At 41.5% G+C, this 17,985-nt stretch overlaps 1 protein-coding gene across 1 annotated transcript in view; it reads right to left on the reverse strand.

The window, feature by feature from the left end:
* GRAMD1C (GRAM domain containing 1C) overlaps nt 1–7,363 on the reverse strand; it is an 85,002-nt gene extending 77,639 nt beyond the window's left edge. Inside the window, exons 1-2 of the mRNA XM_035728963.1 lie at nt 7,256–7,363; nt 2,718–2,867 (exon numbers count right to left, since the gene is read on the reverse strand). Of these exons, the coding sequence (XP_035584856.1) occupies nt 2,718–2,867; nt 7,256–7,282 (177 nt within the window). The 5' untranslated portion in view covers nt 7,283–7,363. The remainder of the gene's footprint in view (nt 1–2,717; nt 2,868–7,255) is intronic.
* Nucleotides 7,364–17,985: the final 10,622 nt, after the last annotated feature.

The raw sequence follows: 17,985 nt of genomic DNA on the forward strand, positions 1-17,985 counted from the left end.
AATGGCTCTGATGTTTTTTCAATTCTTTGCTTAACTACCAGGTCATTGCCTCACGAATATTTTCCTGCTTTGGTCCTGGTCTTTCTTGTGTTGATCTTGGATCCCTCAGCAAATGCAGCCATCTTACTACACTCATTCAATTCATTTACTGCCAGGAGAATGTGAAAACACCAACAGGGTGGTGTCAGTGGTAGAAGCAGATGGAGACTTCTGCTTCTGAAGCAGACTTCGTAACCATCACTTCTACCAATAACTGTATTATATTAGAGCCAACTAATCTGCATAGACCTTTGGCCTCCACATTAAGAAGCCCACGTTGCTACACTTTTTGACCTTCTGATGTCATTTCTTCCTATTGTCCATGTGTTATCACCAAGTAATTCCCCTATCTCCAATACCCTTTTCAACTACAAAATGGGAACCAACTAATTTAGGCTTATAAAAAATATGTCAAAAATATATTAAAGGTATTCCAAATGAATAATTGAGGAATTCTCCTCCACAAGGTACATCAGCATGACCTTTGATTTAGCTATTCAGGCTCTTTTCGTTTTTGTTTGCTTCTCAGTTCTGATAGTACAGTTTCTGGGTAAGTGACCTCTGAAAAAGTCAGTAAGACTTTTAAGATGTTGTATTTGTCTTTAAATCTATTCCATGTGGGGGCGCCTGGGTGGCTCCGCTGTTAAGCATCTGCCTTTGGCTCAGGTCATGATCCCAGGGTCCTGGGATCAAGGGTCCTGGGATCGAGCCCCGCATCGGGCTCCCCGCTTGGCGGGAGGCCTGCTTGTCCCTCTCCCACTCCCTCTGCTTGTGTTCCCGCTCTCGCTAGCTCTCTCTCTCTCTCTGTCAAATAAATAAATAAAATCTTTAAAAAAATAAAATAAAATAAATAAATAAATCTATTCCATGTGAATTCATATAAAAATTCCTCAAAAAAAAAAATTCCTCAAAATAAAAGTGCTTGTAATCAGCACAGAGACCTCAACTGAGCCAAAGCAGACCTTCAACGCTCTAAACAAGTGCTTCTCAAACTTGAATGCGCATACAAATCTCCTGGAATTCTTGTGAAATAAAGATTCTAATTCCGTAGGTCTGAGGTTGGGCCCAAGACTCTGCATTTCTAATCAGCTGACAGGTGATGCCAAGTCTGTTGGTCCCACATTCTACACTTTGAGTGGCAAAGCTCTAGAACACATACCTCTTTTTTTTTCTCTCTCCTATTACAAAATCCTTATTCCCCTGCTTGTTCCTTTTCTTGCTTTACCCTTCCACTTGCTTTAAGTCTGCCAAGAATAAAAAAGTCACTGTGGAGTGACTTTTTAGCCCTGTAGATAGCTCTTGGAACTATAAAGATTTTCCAATCCATAAGAAAGCTACAAAAATCATAGTGCAGAAGGGCCAAAACACTATAATAGTCACAAACTTTCTCTGAATGTAACCAAAAATAATATAATCAATATAGATGACATAATTTTCAGGATGTGCAGTTATTTGGTATATTTCTTAGCAATTAAACATTTTCCTTAGGATATGATTTTTAAAAACTTATGTTGAGTTTCTTAATAGGAATTAAGAAGCTGTTACTCATGTTAAGATTCAATAATATTCAAAAACTGAGCTACTAATTATGAACAGAATAATGGTACTTGTACTAATCTTTATAACCATTAGTATCATGTCTTTTTTTTTTTTTTTTTTTTTTTTAAAGATTTTATTTATTTATTTGAGACAGAGAGAATGATAGAGAGAGAGCACATGAGAGGGGGGAGGGTCAGAGGGAGAAGCAGACTCCCCGCGGAGCGGGGAGCCCGATGCGGGACTCGATCCAGGGACTCCAGGATCATGACCTGAGCCGAAGGCAGTCGCTTAACCAACTGAGCCACCCAGGCGCCCAGTATCATGTCTTTTTTAAGCTACTCTAAAATTATAAGAAATTCTGCCACCAAGTATACCTAATCATCAAGAGATCAGCTTTCTAATAAGTTAATATTGGAACTATAAATGCCTTATAATCTTATATAAATTTCACTTATAGTTGCATTATACCAGATTCTGTCAAATATCTCATAACTCTCATAGGAACTGCTAGATTTAGAACAAGCCCTTTAAGATAATAAATGCTAGCATTCATATAGCAATAGAAATGCTGTTCTTACCAAAAGATTCTGTGCACCTAGTCAACAAGCAGGAGTCTCATTTTACAGTGGGGGAAACCTGAACCATATTCAGGTTATGCAACCAAGTAAGTACAGTGCAAATAGAATGTGAAACTCTTAACTTTAAAACCTATCTTATAATTATTATATGCTACAGGTCAAACATTGTTAAGCTTCCTTTTAGGTACCGAAACTAATTCTTTAAATAAAAATTATGTAAAATAGCTGACTTCTCAGTAATACTTTGAAATATGGTTTCTGCATAACGTTAGTCTTGCCAATACAGTGAACAACAGTGTAAGTGGAAACCAATTCTGTGGTGTAGTTTTCTCCCAGGGAAACGGAAGCAGACAATTCCACTCCAACAAACCAGACAACAGTGCATTCTAGTGGCCAAAGGAGAGCATAATCAGAAATGTCCTGGACTCTGGACTAAAACTTAAATATCTGAAATCTAGAAGCGAATAAGACAATACTATAAGTATTATATGAATTGCTATAAACTTAAAGAAACTTTGCATTTAAGATTAAAATGAAGTTATAAGAAAGGAAAAATATTACCCAAAAGCTCCAGTCACTACTCCAGTTATGTAAATTTGGCCCCTGTTTTTTTGCTGAAACTATATTATTCTCATCCACAACTGGACTAGGAGTCTCCGCTAACTCTTCCTGTGGCTCAGTGGCAAAGCTTGACTCCCCTTCGTTTATTACCTGGAAACAAGTATCAGTAATTTAAATTACTTACTGGGAAATGCTCATTTTAAAATGAAAAGAGTTAATGTTCAAACTAAATAAATTAACTTGAAAACAATATTTAAGCTTTTAGAAAACAGTAATTTATGTTTTTTCTTCTACAGTTCATATATTTACACATGTGACAAACATTCTCCAACTACTACTACTTGTTAGGTAGTTTAATTGGCACTGGGGATTAAAAACTGAATAAAACAAAGTCCTTAGCCTCCAGAAGTTCGTAGTCAGCTAGAGGAACATTAAAGAGCAAAAAATACCATGTAATGGGAGTGACAATTAGTTCAACCTCTTTGGAGAGTAATCTGCAATGCCTAGTAAGGCCTAAAATGGGTATAAACTGAAACCCGGTGTACATGGAGTCAACCATGTTTGTAATACTACGAGAATGGAAGCAACCTTACTAACACTTGTGGGAAGTTGGTAAATTCACTCTGATTCATACTACCAGTGGAGTTAAAAATAAATGAATCAGGCATTGGCCCCCAATCTATGGAGCATTCGGGGAAAGACTATACCCTGTGCAAGATATGGGCCCAGTGGGTGGTCACTCGTGAAAGAGAGTCATTATGGAGTTTAAAAAAAAGAGAGAAAAGAGTTGGGAGGAGGGAAGGGAGCACCCATTGTGAGAACAATGAGCTCGCTGGGCCCCTAAATACCTCTGTTGTTCCTGCTTGCCCTGTTCCTGCTGCCACCTATACATCTGCTGCAACAAAAATCCTAATCCTCTGGGGTTACAGAGAAAACCACCCAGCGCACCCATGTGGCATAGCGAGGGGATAATTCAAACTCAACTTAAGCTCAGGGTTTTTATTTTATTTTTTTTTTAAGACACAGAGAGAGAGCATGAGCAGGGGAAGGGGCAGAGAGAAAGGGAGAAGCAGACTCCCTGCTGAGCAGGGAGCCCCAGCGGGACTCAACCCCAGGACCCTGAGATCATGACCCGAGCTTACAAATGGCCTTTTAAAAAGCAGGACCCCATGGACTACCCTTCAATCCCTAGGTAAAACAGTAAATACAACTCAATATAACATAAAACAGGGCCTTCAAGGATTGGAATTTATTATATAAGACCTAATTAGTGAAAGAGTGAGTATCGCTACTGCTTCTCCACTTAACAGCCTGTTAAAGTTGGAAAAATGAATGGTGCCTCACAGTTGATTACCTGGCCCTTGATGCTGTGCTCCTACCCATGAAGGCCCCTATCCCCAATACTATGGAAATTATTGACTCTATCCAATCAGAAACTGGTAAATACTTGATATTCTAAATTTGGCTAATATTCTATTCAATGTCTCTTTCAATAACCTCTCAGTCATGTTTTTCCTTCACCTCTAGTGGGACACGATACACCTTCACCTAGCTAGTCACAGGATACCTCAAAAGGCTTGCCATCACATGCAGACTTTACAGGCAATATCGTAATTGTATCCGTTCTTCTCCAGGAGCAAAGGAATGACATTACATTGATTACATCATCCTCTGAAGACATTCTTCTGACATACCCAGTCAGGATATACAAATATGCACAAAGGAGTTCACGAAAAGGGGATGGACCATTGCCCAAACACAGCGTAAGGACTGCTACCTTAGTTAAATTCCTGAAAATTATTTGGTAAACCAAGGGCCTCTCCACCCCTAACAATGTCAAGAAAACCCTCTCAGCACCCACAACATTAAAACAAGCTCAACATTTATTCGGCATTTTGGGGGTCTAGAGAAATATCTTCCTCGTTTACAAATTTCACTTAAGCCTACCTACACTGTTACTTGCAAATGAGTCATGCTAAATGAGGACCCCTCCCGAAAATGATTCTAAAATTTGTCAAATTGTAATATAACAGACACTCCCATTCGTGCTATTCCCCTCCCGCCCCCCCCCCCACCCCAAACACACACACATACACACAAAGAATCCTTCACCATAGAGACTTTCGCAGCTTCTTTCCATGACTCCTGGAGTCTCTGGACCACCCACAGTGTCTGTAAGTTGTCCATGGGCTTCTGATGCAAGAAACTACCTCCCTAGCCCTACACTCCATGCCATTAGAGCGGCAGCTCCTGACAGCATAATGGACTCTCCTGGAAATAGAGGATCTACAAGCCCTGTGCCTGTGATCCCCCATATCCAGCTGTTCATGCTAGGAGCCAACACCTTGCAGCTCAGCATAAATACCAAGGCCTTGCTACAGGATAAAACCAAATCTGGGCCCCCTGGCATATCTCACTTGCAGGATGACATGCTCTCCCCCGTCCTCATTCTTTTGTCAGATGTCATGGTGCTGGAAGAGGTCACCACTCTTCTGAATCCCTTGAAAACCTGAGGAGTAACTTGGGTTCAACTGAGTGAACTGCAATCAGAGTTTGTACACTTCAAACTCCCATTTGAAGTTCAATGGACAAACTTTCTATTCAGTGGACAGCATCACCACCATTACACACAATGGAGCTCACCGGATATTTACTGCTTTTCACCAAGATGTCCTTGATAAAGGTAAGGACCCAAAGGTCAGCACAACTGGCTAAACTTCCCACAGTCATCTTACTGGATGCTTGGGCCAACAATTGCCTTCATCTGCACGTTTTCACAGACTCTTGGGGCACTAAGAGCTGCACCCTTTGGGGTAAAGAACTCTGGAAATCTCTCGTTTCACAGATATTCAAAATATAAATCAAGATCACACATGTCTCTTCATACACGAAAGCCATAATAAAAGGCCTCACCAAGACCCTCCTATCCCTGTTAGAGTTCCAGACATTACTAACAGTGACCAAGGCACTCATTTTATTTCTCAAAATAAACGGAGGGGCTCTTGAACAGGGCACTCAACGTAACTTTCATCTTCCTACTAGGTGCAGGCTGCAGGCCTCATGGACAGCCATGATGGCTTACTTAAAAAAGTTCAAAACCTAAATGAAAAATAGTACATTTCAGTCATTAACCGGACATGCAGGCTGAATTACAGTAAGGAGTTTGATTCAATTTTTTTACGTTTGCCTGCGGACAGCTATTAAGCCCCTCCTCTTCCTCTTCTGTCCCCCAAACGGGGAAACTGGTAAGAAAGCCTGGGCGATCTTAGCTTTGGTGTGGGTGAGTCAAACCAAGCAAGCCCCAGTCCACACACAGGAACCCACTCCCTGACCCCAGTTTTAACCTCAATAAAAACCCGGATCTAGCTTCCTTTCCTTGCCCTTTTAAGTCGTTTAGGGTCTTCTTGAGAAGCCGGTCCTGCTGTTCCTTTTCATTAGGTAGGTGTTTAATAAGACATTATATAGAAGTAATAAGCCTTTTCATACACGCATGGTGTGTGTGGCGGTGTGTGTGTGGCATCATTCTATACCCAAATCAAACTCTTTGGGGGGGGGGGGGGTAAGGTTCATTCTGGCTTTATAAAGTGCCTGCAACAGAATCCTAACTCTTTAACTTATTAATTGTGTGATCTCGGCAGGCAGTCTCTCTAAATCTATTTTCTCCGCTCTGCAGTGGGGGTAATAACTCTCTCTGGTCTAGACTATAAACTCACTGAGAGCAGGGGTCATGTCTCTGTTGCTCACCATCTCAACACCCAGTGCCAGGGACAGGGGTGAAAAAATAACTCACTGGGTTCATTTATATCTATCATGCCTATTTCATAGTAATGTTTTAAGAATCAATTGAAACAGTACACCCATTTGCTCATTCAACAATTATTTGAACGCCTCTGCCATTTTGTAAACTGTAAAATGCCTCTCAAATAAAAGGCATCGCACTGATTGCAGTTCTCTAAAAGTAAAATCTATGCACACAACCAATGTAAAAGTAATGAGTATCGTGTTCAGAAATGCAGGTACTCCGGCAACGAAAGTAGGCTTTCACCCTGAAGATTAATCAGCAAGTTCTTCCGTTTATCCAATAGGGCAGTAAACAAATAACAAAACTGGTTGAAACCAAAAGCTTGGTTGACAGCACAGTGATTTAAACTCGAGTTCTGGGTCCTTTATTCAAGAGCTGATAGGGGAAGCGGGTGAGACTGGATCGACGTGATGTCGGGTCAGAATCGCGACCAAGGGGCCTGAGTCAGTGGGGCCTGAGGCTGAGACATCTGGACTAGGACTTTTCGGGACCAAATGCCAGCTCTCCCCGCCCACAGAGAAGCAGACGTTCCACCGTCGCCCAGAGGGAAAGGCTCGCAGGAAGCACAGGAAACCGTTTCTTCGGTAACAACTTTCCAAATTACTCCAAAGAGCACCAAGACAAGAGAAGGGACGAATTAATTATCATAACCTGAGAGGGTTCAAACCACTATCGTGAAGAAAACTGCCGGTCCAGCCACCGCTAGGGAAGCTGCCCCAAGCGAGGCGCCGCTTACCTGGCGGACAGTCAAAGCGCCCTCCATCGCGGCTCCCTCCGCCGCCGCGGAACCGCGCACGCGCGCCCCGCGCGGGGAGGGGGCGGCCCGGCGCGTTCCCCGCGCCCACCTCCCACCGCCCCCCCTACCCGGAGCGCGCTCCGGACTCTGGGCCCCTCGCGCCCCCGCCGCCAGACCGCAGAGGGCCACCTGGGGTCCTGCCGGCGCGCCTTACGCCCTCTGGCGGCAGTTGCCTTTGGCTAACTCGTAAGGATGTAATGTTAATTTGTTAGCCTGGAGGCCAGTCTTTACTGAGGATCAAGATGAGCCCCAGTCCTTACCTACCTCCCAACCTCAAACTCCTGTGCCTGTCTTGAAATGGCTTCTGGGCACAAGTCACTCCTCATAAAGCACCCCCCTCACCCTCTCTCACAATACTCTGCTCCAATGTGCAAAAAAGTGAATTGCATGGCAGTCTCGTTCCTTCAAATAAAAGCTATTGAGTGTTGCAGATCCTGGTTCCCTACCTCCCAAAAAACAGCTATAAAAGACATCGTAGAGCAATTGAGGAAGCTTGAATATGAAATATATATGAGAGTTAGTGTTATGGAAGAAGTAAAAATTTGTGGATAAAGTTATTGATATTCATTATGAATAATTAATACTTTGTGGTTATGTTGGAGAATGTCTTTATTACCAGAAAATTCGTGCTCAGGTATTTAGGAGTGACATGTCATGATGCCTGCAACTTAATTTCAAATCCTTCAACAAATATGGATGCCATAGGCTGAATGTGTCCTCCTCAGATTCATACGTTGACACATAATCCCCTTCCACTATATGTGGACACTGTAAGAATACTACAGTCTATGAACAGGATGTGGGTTCTCACCAGACACAGAATCTGCAGGTGTCTCAAGCCTGGACTCCCCAGACTCCAGAACTGTGAGAAATGTTTGTTGTTTCAGCCACCTAACTTACGGTATTTTTTGTTCTAACAGCCTATATAAACTAAGACAATAGATAAGGAGAAAGAGAGCAAAATAGCAAAATGTTAACAATTATTCCATCTATGTGGAGGGTATACCACTATTCAGTTATTCTTTTTCTATTTCTGTATGTTTGAAAATAATCATAAAAGTTGAAGAGAAAGAGTCAAATCCACTTTCATGAAAAGTCAGATACTGCATATATTTTTTTAAATGTATTACATGTTAAAGAATAATTACCAAATAAGATAATCAAGAAGGAATATACTCTTGTTTTTGTCCTGCAAAACAGCATAAGTTGTGTTTTCCTTCAATATTGTATACAAGAATAGGCTGAATCAAAAAATGCCTATTTTTTGAAATGAAGTCACGTCAAGAACTCTACTTTGGATTGAAGGAATTTAGTATTGCCAACATTTTTTAATGGTACAAGATGAATGTGGTTATTATGTAAAGTATTTTAAAACTATTTAAATTTTTTAAAATTTTGAAACAATTTCAAACTTACAGAAAAGTTGCAAATATGTTACAATAACCTTTTCCCTGAGCGATTTGAAAGTAAACTATCAACAGCGTGCCTTATCAACTCTGAATACTTAGGTGAACATTTCTCCCCAACGATCATAATATGACCAACAAAATTGGGAAATTAACATTATATTACTACCTTCTAATTCTCACACCATATTAAAATTCCACCAGTTGTCCCAATAATATCCTTTGTCGTAAAAGAATCTAGCCCCAAATCACATGCTACCATTTGTTGCTATATCTCCTTCAATGTGCAATATTAAATGCCCCCCTGCACAGACTCCTTCTTCATCCATCCCACCCTAACACCCCTTGCCCTGGCATCGTGGTCACTGCATTCTGCATGTACACCCTTCTTACCCTGCTCAGATTTTACAACCCCTCACAGTGCCACCCCACTAAATGGTTTAAAGTATTTGTAAAGGAGGGGCGCCTGGGTGGCTCAGTCATTAAGCGTCTGCCTTTGGCTCAGGTCATGATCCCGGGGTCCTGAGATCAAGCCCCGCATCAGGCTCCCTACTCGGTGGGAAGCCGGCTTCTCTCTCCCACCCCTTCTGCTTGTGTTCCCTCTCTCACTGTGTCTCTCTCTGTCAAATAAATAAATAAAATCTTTAAAAAAATAAAATAAAATAAAGTATTTGTAAAGGAGGAAAAAAATGAAAATAATCTAATAACAATCCTGGGGTTGGGCTAGGTGAATCACTATTTAGGTTTTAGACCCAATTTTAAAAGGATGACATAATTTTCTTTTTAAGATTTTATTTATTTATTTGACACAGAGAGAGAGAGCATAAGGAGGGGGGAGCGGCAGGCAGAGGGAGAGGAAGAAGCAGGCTCCCCACTGACAGGGAGCCCCGATGCCGGACTCGATCCCAGCACCCTGGGATCATGACCTGAGCCAAAGGGCAGACACATAACCAACTGAGCCACCCAGGCGCCCAAGGATGACATAGTTTTAAAATAGAGATTTAGAAGTTGAGAAGATAAAGAGGAAACAGCAAAGACTCTGAGAAGGAATAGCCAGTGAGATAAAAGACCTCACCCTGATGCCAAATAAAGTATTTCAAGGAGGATGAAAAAATCAAAGATGTCGGATATTGCTAACAGTTCAAGTAGGATGACAACCAAGAATAGGTCTGTATCGCTGTGTATTTAGCAATCTGGAGATCATTAGTGCCCTTAACAAGAACAACTTTGGATTGAGAGCAAATTCAAGAGAAAAAGAAGGGAGTAGAAGGCAGTATGTATAAACAACTACTTGGAAGGGTCTTGCTCTAAATGAGGCAGTGAAATTGGGTGGTAGCAGAGGGGAGATTTAGGGTCAAAGGAGGGTTCTTTCTTTTGCCTCGTTTGCAAATTTTTATTTGTTTTTTCTAAGATAGGAACAATAAGAGCATATTTGAATACTCATGGGAATGATCCAACAGAGAGGTAAAATTTCTGATGCTGGAGAGGTAGAGAGGGCTGCTGGAGGGAAGACCTTGAATGGGTAAAGGGATAGGATCTACAATGCAAGTGGATGGGCTGGCCTAGAATAGGAACGTGGACTCATCATCCTTAGTATCATGAAAGAATATAAGGGTACCAGTGCAGACCAGTGAATAGATGTGAAGAGTTGAGTCTCTGTGCAAGTTTTTTAGGGTTGCTTCCCAGCAGTCCCTGACTGGCAGGAGATGGCAGGGTACTCCTAGCAGGCCACAGTGGTCTGTTGAACATAAAAAATTACACACAACACCCGTGTTTTAAAAGAGCCACTCTGCGACCATGACTGAGCAAGACCAAAACAAGTCCACTCCATAGTCATGTCAACAGAGACAAAAATATGGACATGGTTCCAACCACAAAGAGGACCGACTATCCCCCTATGCTGGCTAATGGGAGTCACGGCTGCTTCTCTGTCAACCGGTTTTCACTGCACTTTGTTCCTCCCAACTTCTACATACGATTTATTAAGACACCTAACCATAGAAAGGACAAGAGTGCCTGGGTGGTTCAATTGGTTAAGCGATTAAGGGTCCAACTCTTGATTTTGGCTCAGGTCATGATCTCAGGGTTGTGCAATCAAGCCCCTCTTTGGGCTCTGTGCTGGGCATGGAGCCTGCTTAAGATTCGCTCTCTTCTCTCCCTCTGCTCTTCCCCCTGCCTCTCCCCCTCTCACAAAAAACAAAAACAAAAACAAAACAAAAACCAGCTGAGTCTTAGTAAGAGAGCTCTGTGACATTTTATTTTACTCTAGTACCATCCCCCACTCCACAAGAGCCCACATTCCTGGTTCAAGTTCCTAGCCTTGGAAGGGGTAGCACAGAACTTATTAAAGAATTGGGGTTGTTTGCTTTGACCTGTCTGCTGGCTCCCTGAAGGACAGCTCAATGATTTGCCTTTATTTCACATAACTTACAACTCTCCCAGGGGTGGGACAGATACTTAAAAGGGGAGGGCTGGTAGCAAACATTTGCAGGCAAATGAATTAGCCCCTGCAACTTAGAGCAAAGGAAAACAGTTGAGACAAACTTTTTTAAGTTTTTATTTAAATTCCAGTTAGTTAACATACAGTGTAATATTAGTTTCAAGTGTACAATATGGTGATTCAACACTTCTGGAAAGTTTGAGAGGAAAGGCTAGGGAATAAGGGCTTTGAAAAGCTCCTCCAAATTCCAGGGGATCTAGAAAGTCACACATACTCACAGAAGCCTGCACAGAAACGACCTCAGGAGGCCCTAAACTCTTGCCTTGAGGCTCTGCACAGCAAGAAGGCAAATCAAAGGCAGAGTTGTAAACTGCCAGAATGAATGTTGTAGGCATGACCAAACACGGCCTGCAAAGACTATGGATCTTTCTTTTTTCGTTTTCTTTTTCTTTCTTTCTTTCTTTCTTTCTTTCTTTCTTTCTTTCTTTCTTTCTTTCTTTCTTTCTTTCTTTCTTTCTTTTTCTTTCTTCTTTCTTTCGTTCTTTCCTTTTCTCTTTATTCCTTCCTTTCTTTCTCTTTTTCTTTCTCTTTCTTCGTTTCTCTTTCTTTCTTCATTTCTTTCTTTCTTTTCTTTCTTCATTTCTTTCTTTCCTTCTTTCTCTTTTTCTCTTTCTCTTTATTCCTTTCTTTCTTTCTCTTTCTTTTTCTTTCTTTCTCTCCTTTCTTTCTTTTATTTCTTTTCTCCTCATTTCTTTCTTTCTTTCCTTCTTTCTGTTTCTCTCCTTCTTTCTCTTTCTCTTTCTTTCTTTCTTTCCTTCCTTCCTTTAGTTTTTGGAGTTTAAAAATCTCTGTCAAATCACTAGCTGATCACTAAGCTAACAGAATAGATTTCTATGGCCACACATAACAAAGAGCATAAATTTACAAAATTAGTTCAACTTATGAGTAGTCAAATTTATAGAGCCAGAAAGTAGAACGGTGGTTTCAAGTGGCTGGAAGAAGGGTAGAATGGGGAGCTATTGTTTAAGGGGTATGGAGTTTCAGTTTGGGAAGGTGAGGAAGTTCTGAAGGGGGACAGTGGTGACAACTGCACAGCAACATGAATGGATTTACTGCCACTTAAAATGGATAAATGGTAAACTTTATCTTATGTATATTTTATCACAATAAAAAAAAAACAACCAAGAAGTACTAGAACAAGCAACAACAACAAACTCTGAGGAGGGGGGACAATCTGATTTCTCAGAGTTGCCACATTATAATATTCAAAATGTGCAGTTCTCAACAAAAAATTACAAGACTTTTGTAAGAAGAAACAAGAAAGTATGACCCATATATAGGAAAAGTTCATCAAAACTGTCCCTAATAAAGCCCAGACGCTGAACAGACAAAACTTTAAACCAACTATTTTATATATGCTCAAAGAGCTAAAGGAAACCAGGTACAAACATGGAAACCATGAGAACGATGTTTCACCCAATAGAGACTATCAATAAAGAAATTATAAAAGGGACCACATAGGACATCTGGAGTTGAAAATTACAATCACAGAAATGAAAAATTCACTAGAGGGATTCAGTAGCAGATTTGAGCCAGCAGAAGAAAGAGTCAGCAAACTTAGAGACAGGTCAAGTGAAGTTATCAATTCTGAGGAGCAGAGAGAGAGAAAAAAGGCTGAAGAAAAAATGAGCAGAATCTAAGAGATCTGTGGTACCATCAAATGGAATAACATACCTATAATGAAAGTCTCAGAAGGAGAGGAGAGAGAGAAAGAGACAGAAAGAATATTTGAGGAAATAATGGCCAAACAAAAAAAATGAATGAGGAAATTCTTTAAGTACTGATTATGGAAAGATCTACAAAATATATTGTTAAAGAACAAAAGCAAGGTACACAACTACATATCAAAAATGCATGCTATGAATCTAATCAGGAGAAAACATCAGAGAAATTTAAGTTGAGGGACATTCTACAAGTAGTTGACTTGAATTCCTCAGAAATATCAAGCTCCTAAAAGCCATAGAAAGACTGTACTATTGCTCCATATTAAAGATGATGAAAGACATGTGGCAACTAACTGCAGTGTATGATCTTGGATTGGATCCTAAACCAGAATTTTTTTTCTTTCTTTCTTTCTTTTCTTTTTTTCCTATAGAGGACATTATTGGGACAACTGGAAAACTTTGAATAAAGTCTACAGATTAGGTGATAGTATTTGTTCAATATTAATTTCCATTTTTGATAATTGTACTATGGTGAGAATGTCCTTGTTTGGGGGAATATACTGCTATATATTTATTTAAGTCATGTATTTAGGTTTAACTCAAATATTCAGGAAAAAAAATTATGTGCAGAGAGAGAGAGAGGTTAATCAAACAAATAAAGCAAAGACAGAAATGTTAATAATTGGGGAATGTGAGTCAAGGGTGTATGGGAAGTCTTTATACTATTTTTCAACTTTCCTTATTTCATAAAATTAAAAACCATTATAACCTGTCAAAATAAAGTGAAACCAGCCTGCACAGGTGTGTGTGTTTTTCTGAAGTTGCACTAGGGCAAGCACAGAAAGGGCTGAGTTGGATTTAATTAAAGTTGACTTTTACCAGGTGAATATGCTAAAGCAAGAGGGGAGCAAGGGAAATGAGTGTGTATGCGTGTGTGGCAGTAATGATTGTCCTTGGAATCCCAACTAGGTAAGAGGTAAAGTAAGGTTATAGGACTGTGAAAGACAGGTGAAATATACTAGGATTAAAGGCATGTAAATCTAGATGGGGTTGAAGGATGGCTGGTAATAGCTACAATTAAGAGTTGTCAGCTCTATGTAAACAATGTGACAAGAAGAAGCTCATTCTGTTTCTCACCTGGCAAAATTCATAAAAATTTGGATAAGTACATTAACTTTTTTAAGTTTTTATTTAAATTCCAGTTAGTTAACATACAGTGTAATATTAGTTTCAAGTGTACAATATGGTGATTCAACACTTCATACTACACCCGATACTCCTCACAATGGATAAGAACATTCATTTTTTGTAAAGATTTTATTTATTTATTTGAGACAGAGAGAGAGAGAGAGAGAGAGCAATTGCACAAGCAGGGGTGAGGGGCAGAAGGAGAGGGAGAAGCAAACTCCCTGCTGAGCAGGGAGCTGAGCAGGGATCCCGACGCAGGGCTCAATCCCAGGACCCGGAGATCATGACCTGAGCCAAAGGCAGACGCTTAACCGACTGAGCCACCCAGGTGCCCCAGAACATTTTTTTTTTTTAAAGAAAATAATCAGAGGTGATAAGTTGGAAAAATAAGATATGGTGCTTGCAACTGAGATTACGGACAAGCTGTGGTTATAACGGTAAGTTCTCTGATATGAGCCTCAGAGTGGGTGGCTGCCTAGAGTAGACAAAATGATGGGGGCGAGGTCAAGGAATTAAAAAACCAGAGATTGGAGATAGAATCTTAGTGGATATTGAAATCATCAAGTGCTATGGTCTGAATGTGTCCCCCCAAAATTTGTATGTTGAATTAATCCTAACCCCCAAAGGTGTTGGTAGCAGGAGGTGGGACCTTTGGGAGGTGGGGTATTTGGGAGGCTCTGCTCTCATGAATGGAATTAGTGCTCTTATAAAAGAGACTCCAGAGAGCTCCTTGCCCCTGCTACGCGTAAGGACACGGAGAGAAGGTGCCAGCTAAGAACCAGGAAGAGGGTGTCACCAAAGCACGACTGTGCTGGCACCTTGATCCTGGACGTCCTAGCCTCCAGAACTGTGAGAAGTGAACTTCTCTTCTGTTGTTTATAAGCCACCTGGTCCGTGGTATTTTGTTATAACAACCCAAATGGACTAAAACACCAAGTATAAAAACAGCTGCATAGAGGAAAGTGACCATAAGCAAGGGACAAAAATCTTCAATAAAAAGCGGAACATGAGTGAGTTGGTCCACAATTATAATAAAGACAGGTAGTCTGGGGCATTGTTTTCTTCTTTCTTTTTTTTTAAGAATTTATTTATTTATTTATTTATCGAAGATTTTATTTATTTGAGAGAGAGTGAGCGAGCATGAGGGGGGGAGGCTCAGAGGGAGAAGCAGACTCCCTGCTGAGGGGGAGAAGACACCCCATGGGACTCCAGGATCATGACCTGAGCTGAAGGCAGTCGCCCAACCAACTGACCCACCCAGGTGCCCCAGTTTTATTTATTTGATTGACAGAGAGAGAAAGAGTGAGAGCACAAGCAGGAGGAGTGGCAGGGAGAGGGAGTGGGAGAAGCAGGCTCCCCACTGACCAAGGAGCCCGATGCGGGGCTCCATCCCAGGCCCCTAAGCCGAAGGCAGATGCTCAACTGACTGAGCCACCCAGGGGCCCCATGGGGCATTATTTTCTCACATGAAATTCAAAGCTAGGGTTTTAGGGAAGAGTGAAGGAGAAGAGTCTGGAAGTAACAGGAGAAAAGGCAATCACTTTGGGCCCAGACATGTTCCAGTTACTTACTATGCTGCATGACACATCACCTAAAACCCAAGAGGCCAAAAACAGCAATAATCATTCAACATTTTCTCTCATGGTTTCTGTGGGTCGAGGATTTGGCAGCGGCTCAGGTGAGCAGATCTGGCTCACAGTCTCTTGTGAGGTTGCCCTCATTAGCCATGTGGGGCTCCAGTCATCAAAAGGTCTGGTTGAAACTGGAGGATCCACTCTCAAGGTGTCTCATTTACATGACCAGCAACCCGGTGCTGACTGTTGCTTTGGGACCTCAGTTCCTCTCCGCATGGGCCTCTCCAAGAGGCTGCTTTGAGCCCTCATAGTATGGCAGTGCCTTTCCTCAGAGCATGTTGATGCAAAAGACCAAGCCGAAAGTTGCAGTAAGTTACTCACTGTCACATACACCACCTCCCATTGGGTTAAAGGGTCAAGGCTGACTCACTGTGGGAGGTGACCATACAGGGCATGACTCCCAGAAGGCAAGATCACAGGGGTGCTTCTGGGGGTGAAGCTCCCACCAGTGGTGTGACAGTGTGGGAGAAAAAACAACTGCCACTTGAGAGGACTGCAGGGAAAGCAGTGTCCTCAGGGGGAAGCTACGTTTCAGTCACAGCAAAGTGAAGAGAAGTTCTAGAGGATTTTCGGTGGGGGGGAACCTCTGAGAATTTAGAATATAGGGGATTTTGTTAAGGTTTGATCTTGAATTCCACAGCACACCAAGAAGGAATTTGAGAGTTGGAGATGCAGGGGTTGGGGGAGAGGGCAAGAGAATGGATAGAGCTGCATGGTGATGAGAGTTTGGGGGTAGAGGGAGCTGGAAGCCTTGGATGTCTTGTACTGACTGACATAAATAAAATTATAGGGCATAACCAGGTTATTCTTGATGGCTATATCAATCTCCAAAGAAATAGAATCCATTTTATATATATACATAACCAACTACACAATCTGCTTTCTGCGGGCTGGAGATCCAGGAAAGTTGGCAGTACAGTTCTGAGACTAGGAGAGCCAACAGAATCATCCCAGTCCAAGAGCAGAAGACTGGTGTCTCAGCTCAAGCATTCCAGCAGATTTTCCCTTCCTCTGACTTTGGTTCTATTCGGGCCCTCAACAGATTGGATGCTGCCCACCCACATTAAGGAGGGCAAACTGCTTTACTCAGTCTCCAGATTCAAATGCTTGTCTCATTCTCAAACATCCTCACACAGACACACCCAGAAGTAATGTTTCGCCAGATATCTGGGCACCTTGTGATCCAGTCATACTGACACATAAAATTAGCCATCACGATGTCTTTGAGGCAGATAGTTGTAGTGAAGATACAAGTGTTAACGAGATAGCTATGGGTATTGCCAGGAGCGCATAGGGTCCTGGGACCACCTCTTCATTCCTTCTCATTGAGCTCCATTGGCCAGGCCAAAAACAAAGTGAAAAAAAAAAAAGTACACTAATTTTTGCCCATTTACTAAGTGAAATTTTCCTGAATTACAACTCTCTCCCTTAGATTTTATTATTAGAATTTTAAGAAGTTTACAAATTTCACTCTTTCAATTTTTTTTAAATGTTTGGTATGACTGACTTTAGCATAGATCCTTGGAAAAGACCATTCTTTTTTTTTTTTAAAGATTTTATTTATTTATTTGAGAGAGAGAGAATGAGAGATAGAGAGCACGAGAGGGAAGAGGGTCAGAGGGAGAAGCAGACTCCCCACTGAGCAGGGAGCCCGATGTGGGACTCGACCCCGGGACTCCAGGATCATGACCTGAGCCGAAGGCAGTTGCTTAACCAACTGAGCCACCCAGGTGCCCCACATAAGACCATTCTTAATTTTTATCATTTTCTTTTCTAGAACTGCTAACCCATAAATGGTGAGTCAATGTATCTTGTACATATATATCTAATTTTATTCCTTCCCGAAACCCACCAAAACCCCAATAAGAGGAATTGTGGATATGGAGAACAGGAGAGGACAAGAGCAAGGAAATTACATAAGCTAGAAAGCAGTGGAACGAGGGGTAACTGATTTATAAAACTGGGAAAGCCAAGTCCTCAACCTATATTGGGGAAAACTGAGGACCAACCTAACTTATACCTCAGAATCCTGAAAAGGCTTTGAAATTGGCAACACCAGAGTACCCCTGGAATTGGTGATAAATAAGAAGGGGTGGGGGAGTAGAATGGTCGCTAAAAAAAAGGAGGACTACTGTCAAAGTTGTTTGAGAAGCAGCTATGTTTCTAGGTCGTCTCTGCACCTCCAGACTGCTGGCAACTGTGTGATTTTAAGATGTATAATGTGTCAAAACATTTACCTCCCTTCCCGAGAAAGAAGCTCCTGGAGAAACTGCACACT

The sequence above is a fragment of the Zalophus californianus genome, chromosome 1 (assembly GCF_009762305.2).
Source record: "Zalophus californianus isolate mZalCal1 chromosome 1, mZalCal1.pri.v2, whole genome shotgun sequence".
Classification (NCBI taxonomy): domain Eukaryota; kingdom Metazoa; phylum Chordata; class Mammalia; order Carnivora; family Otariidae; genus Zalophus; species Zalophus californianus.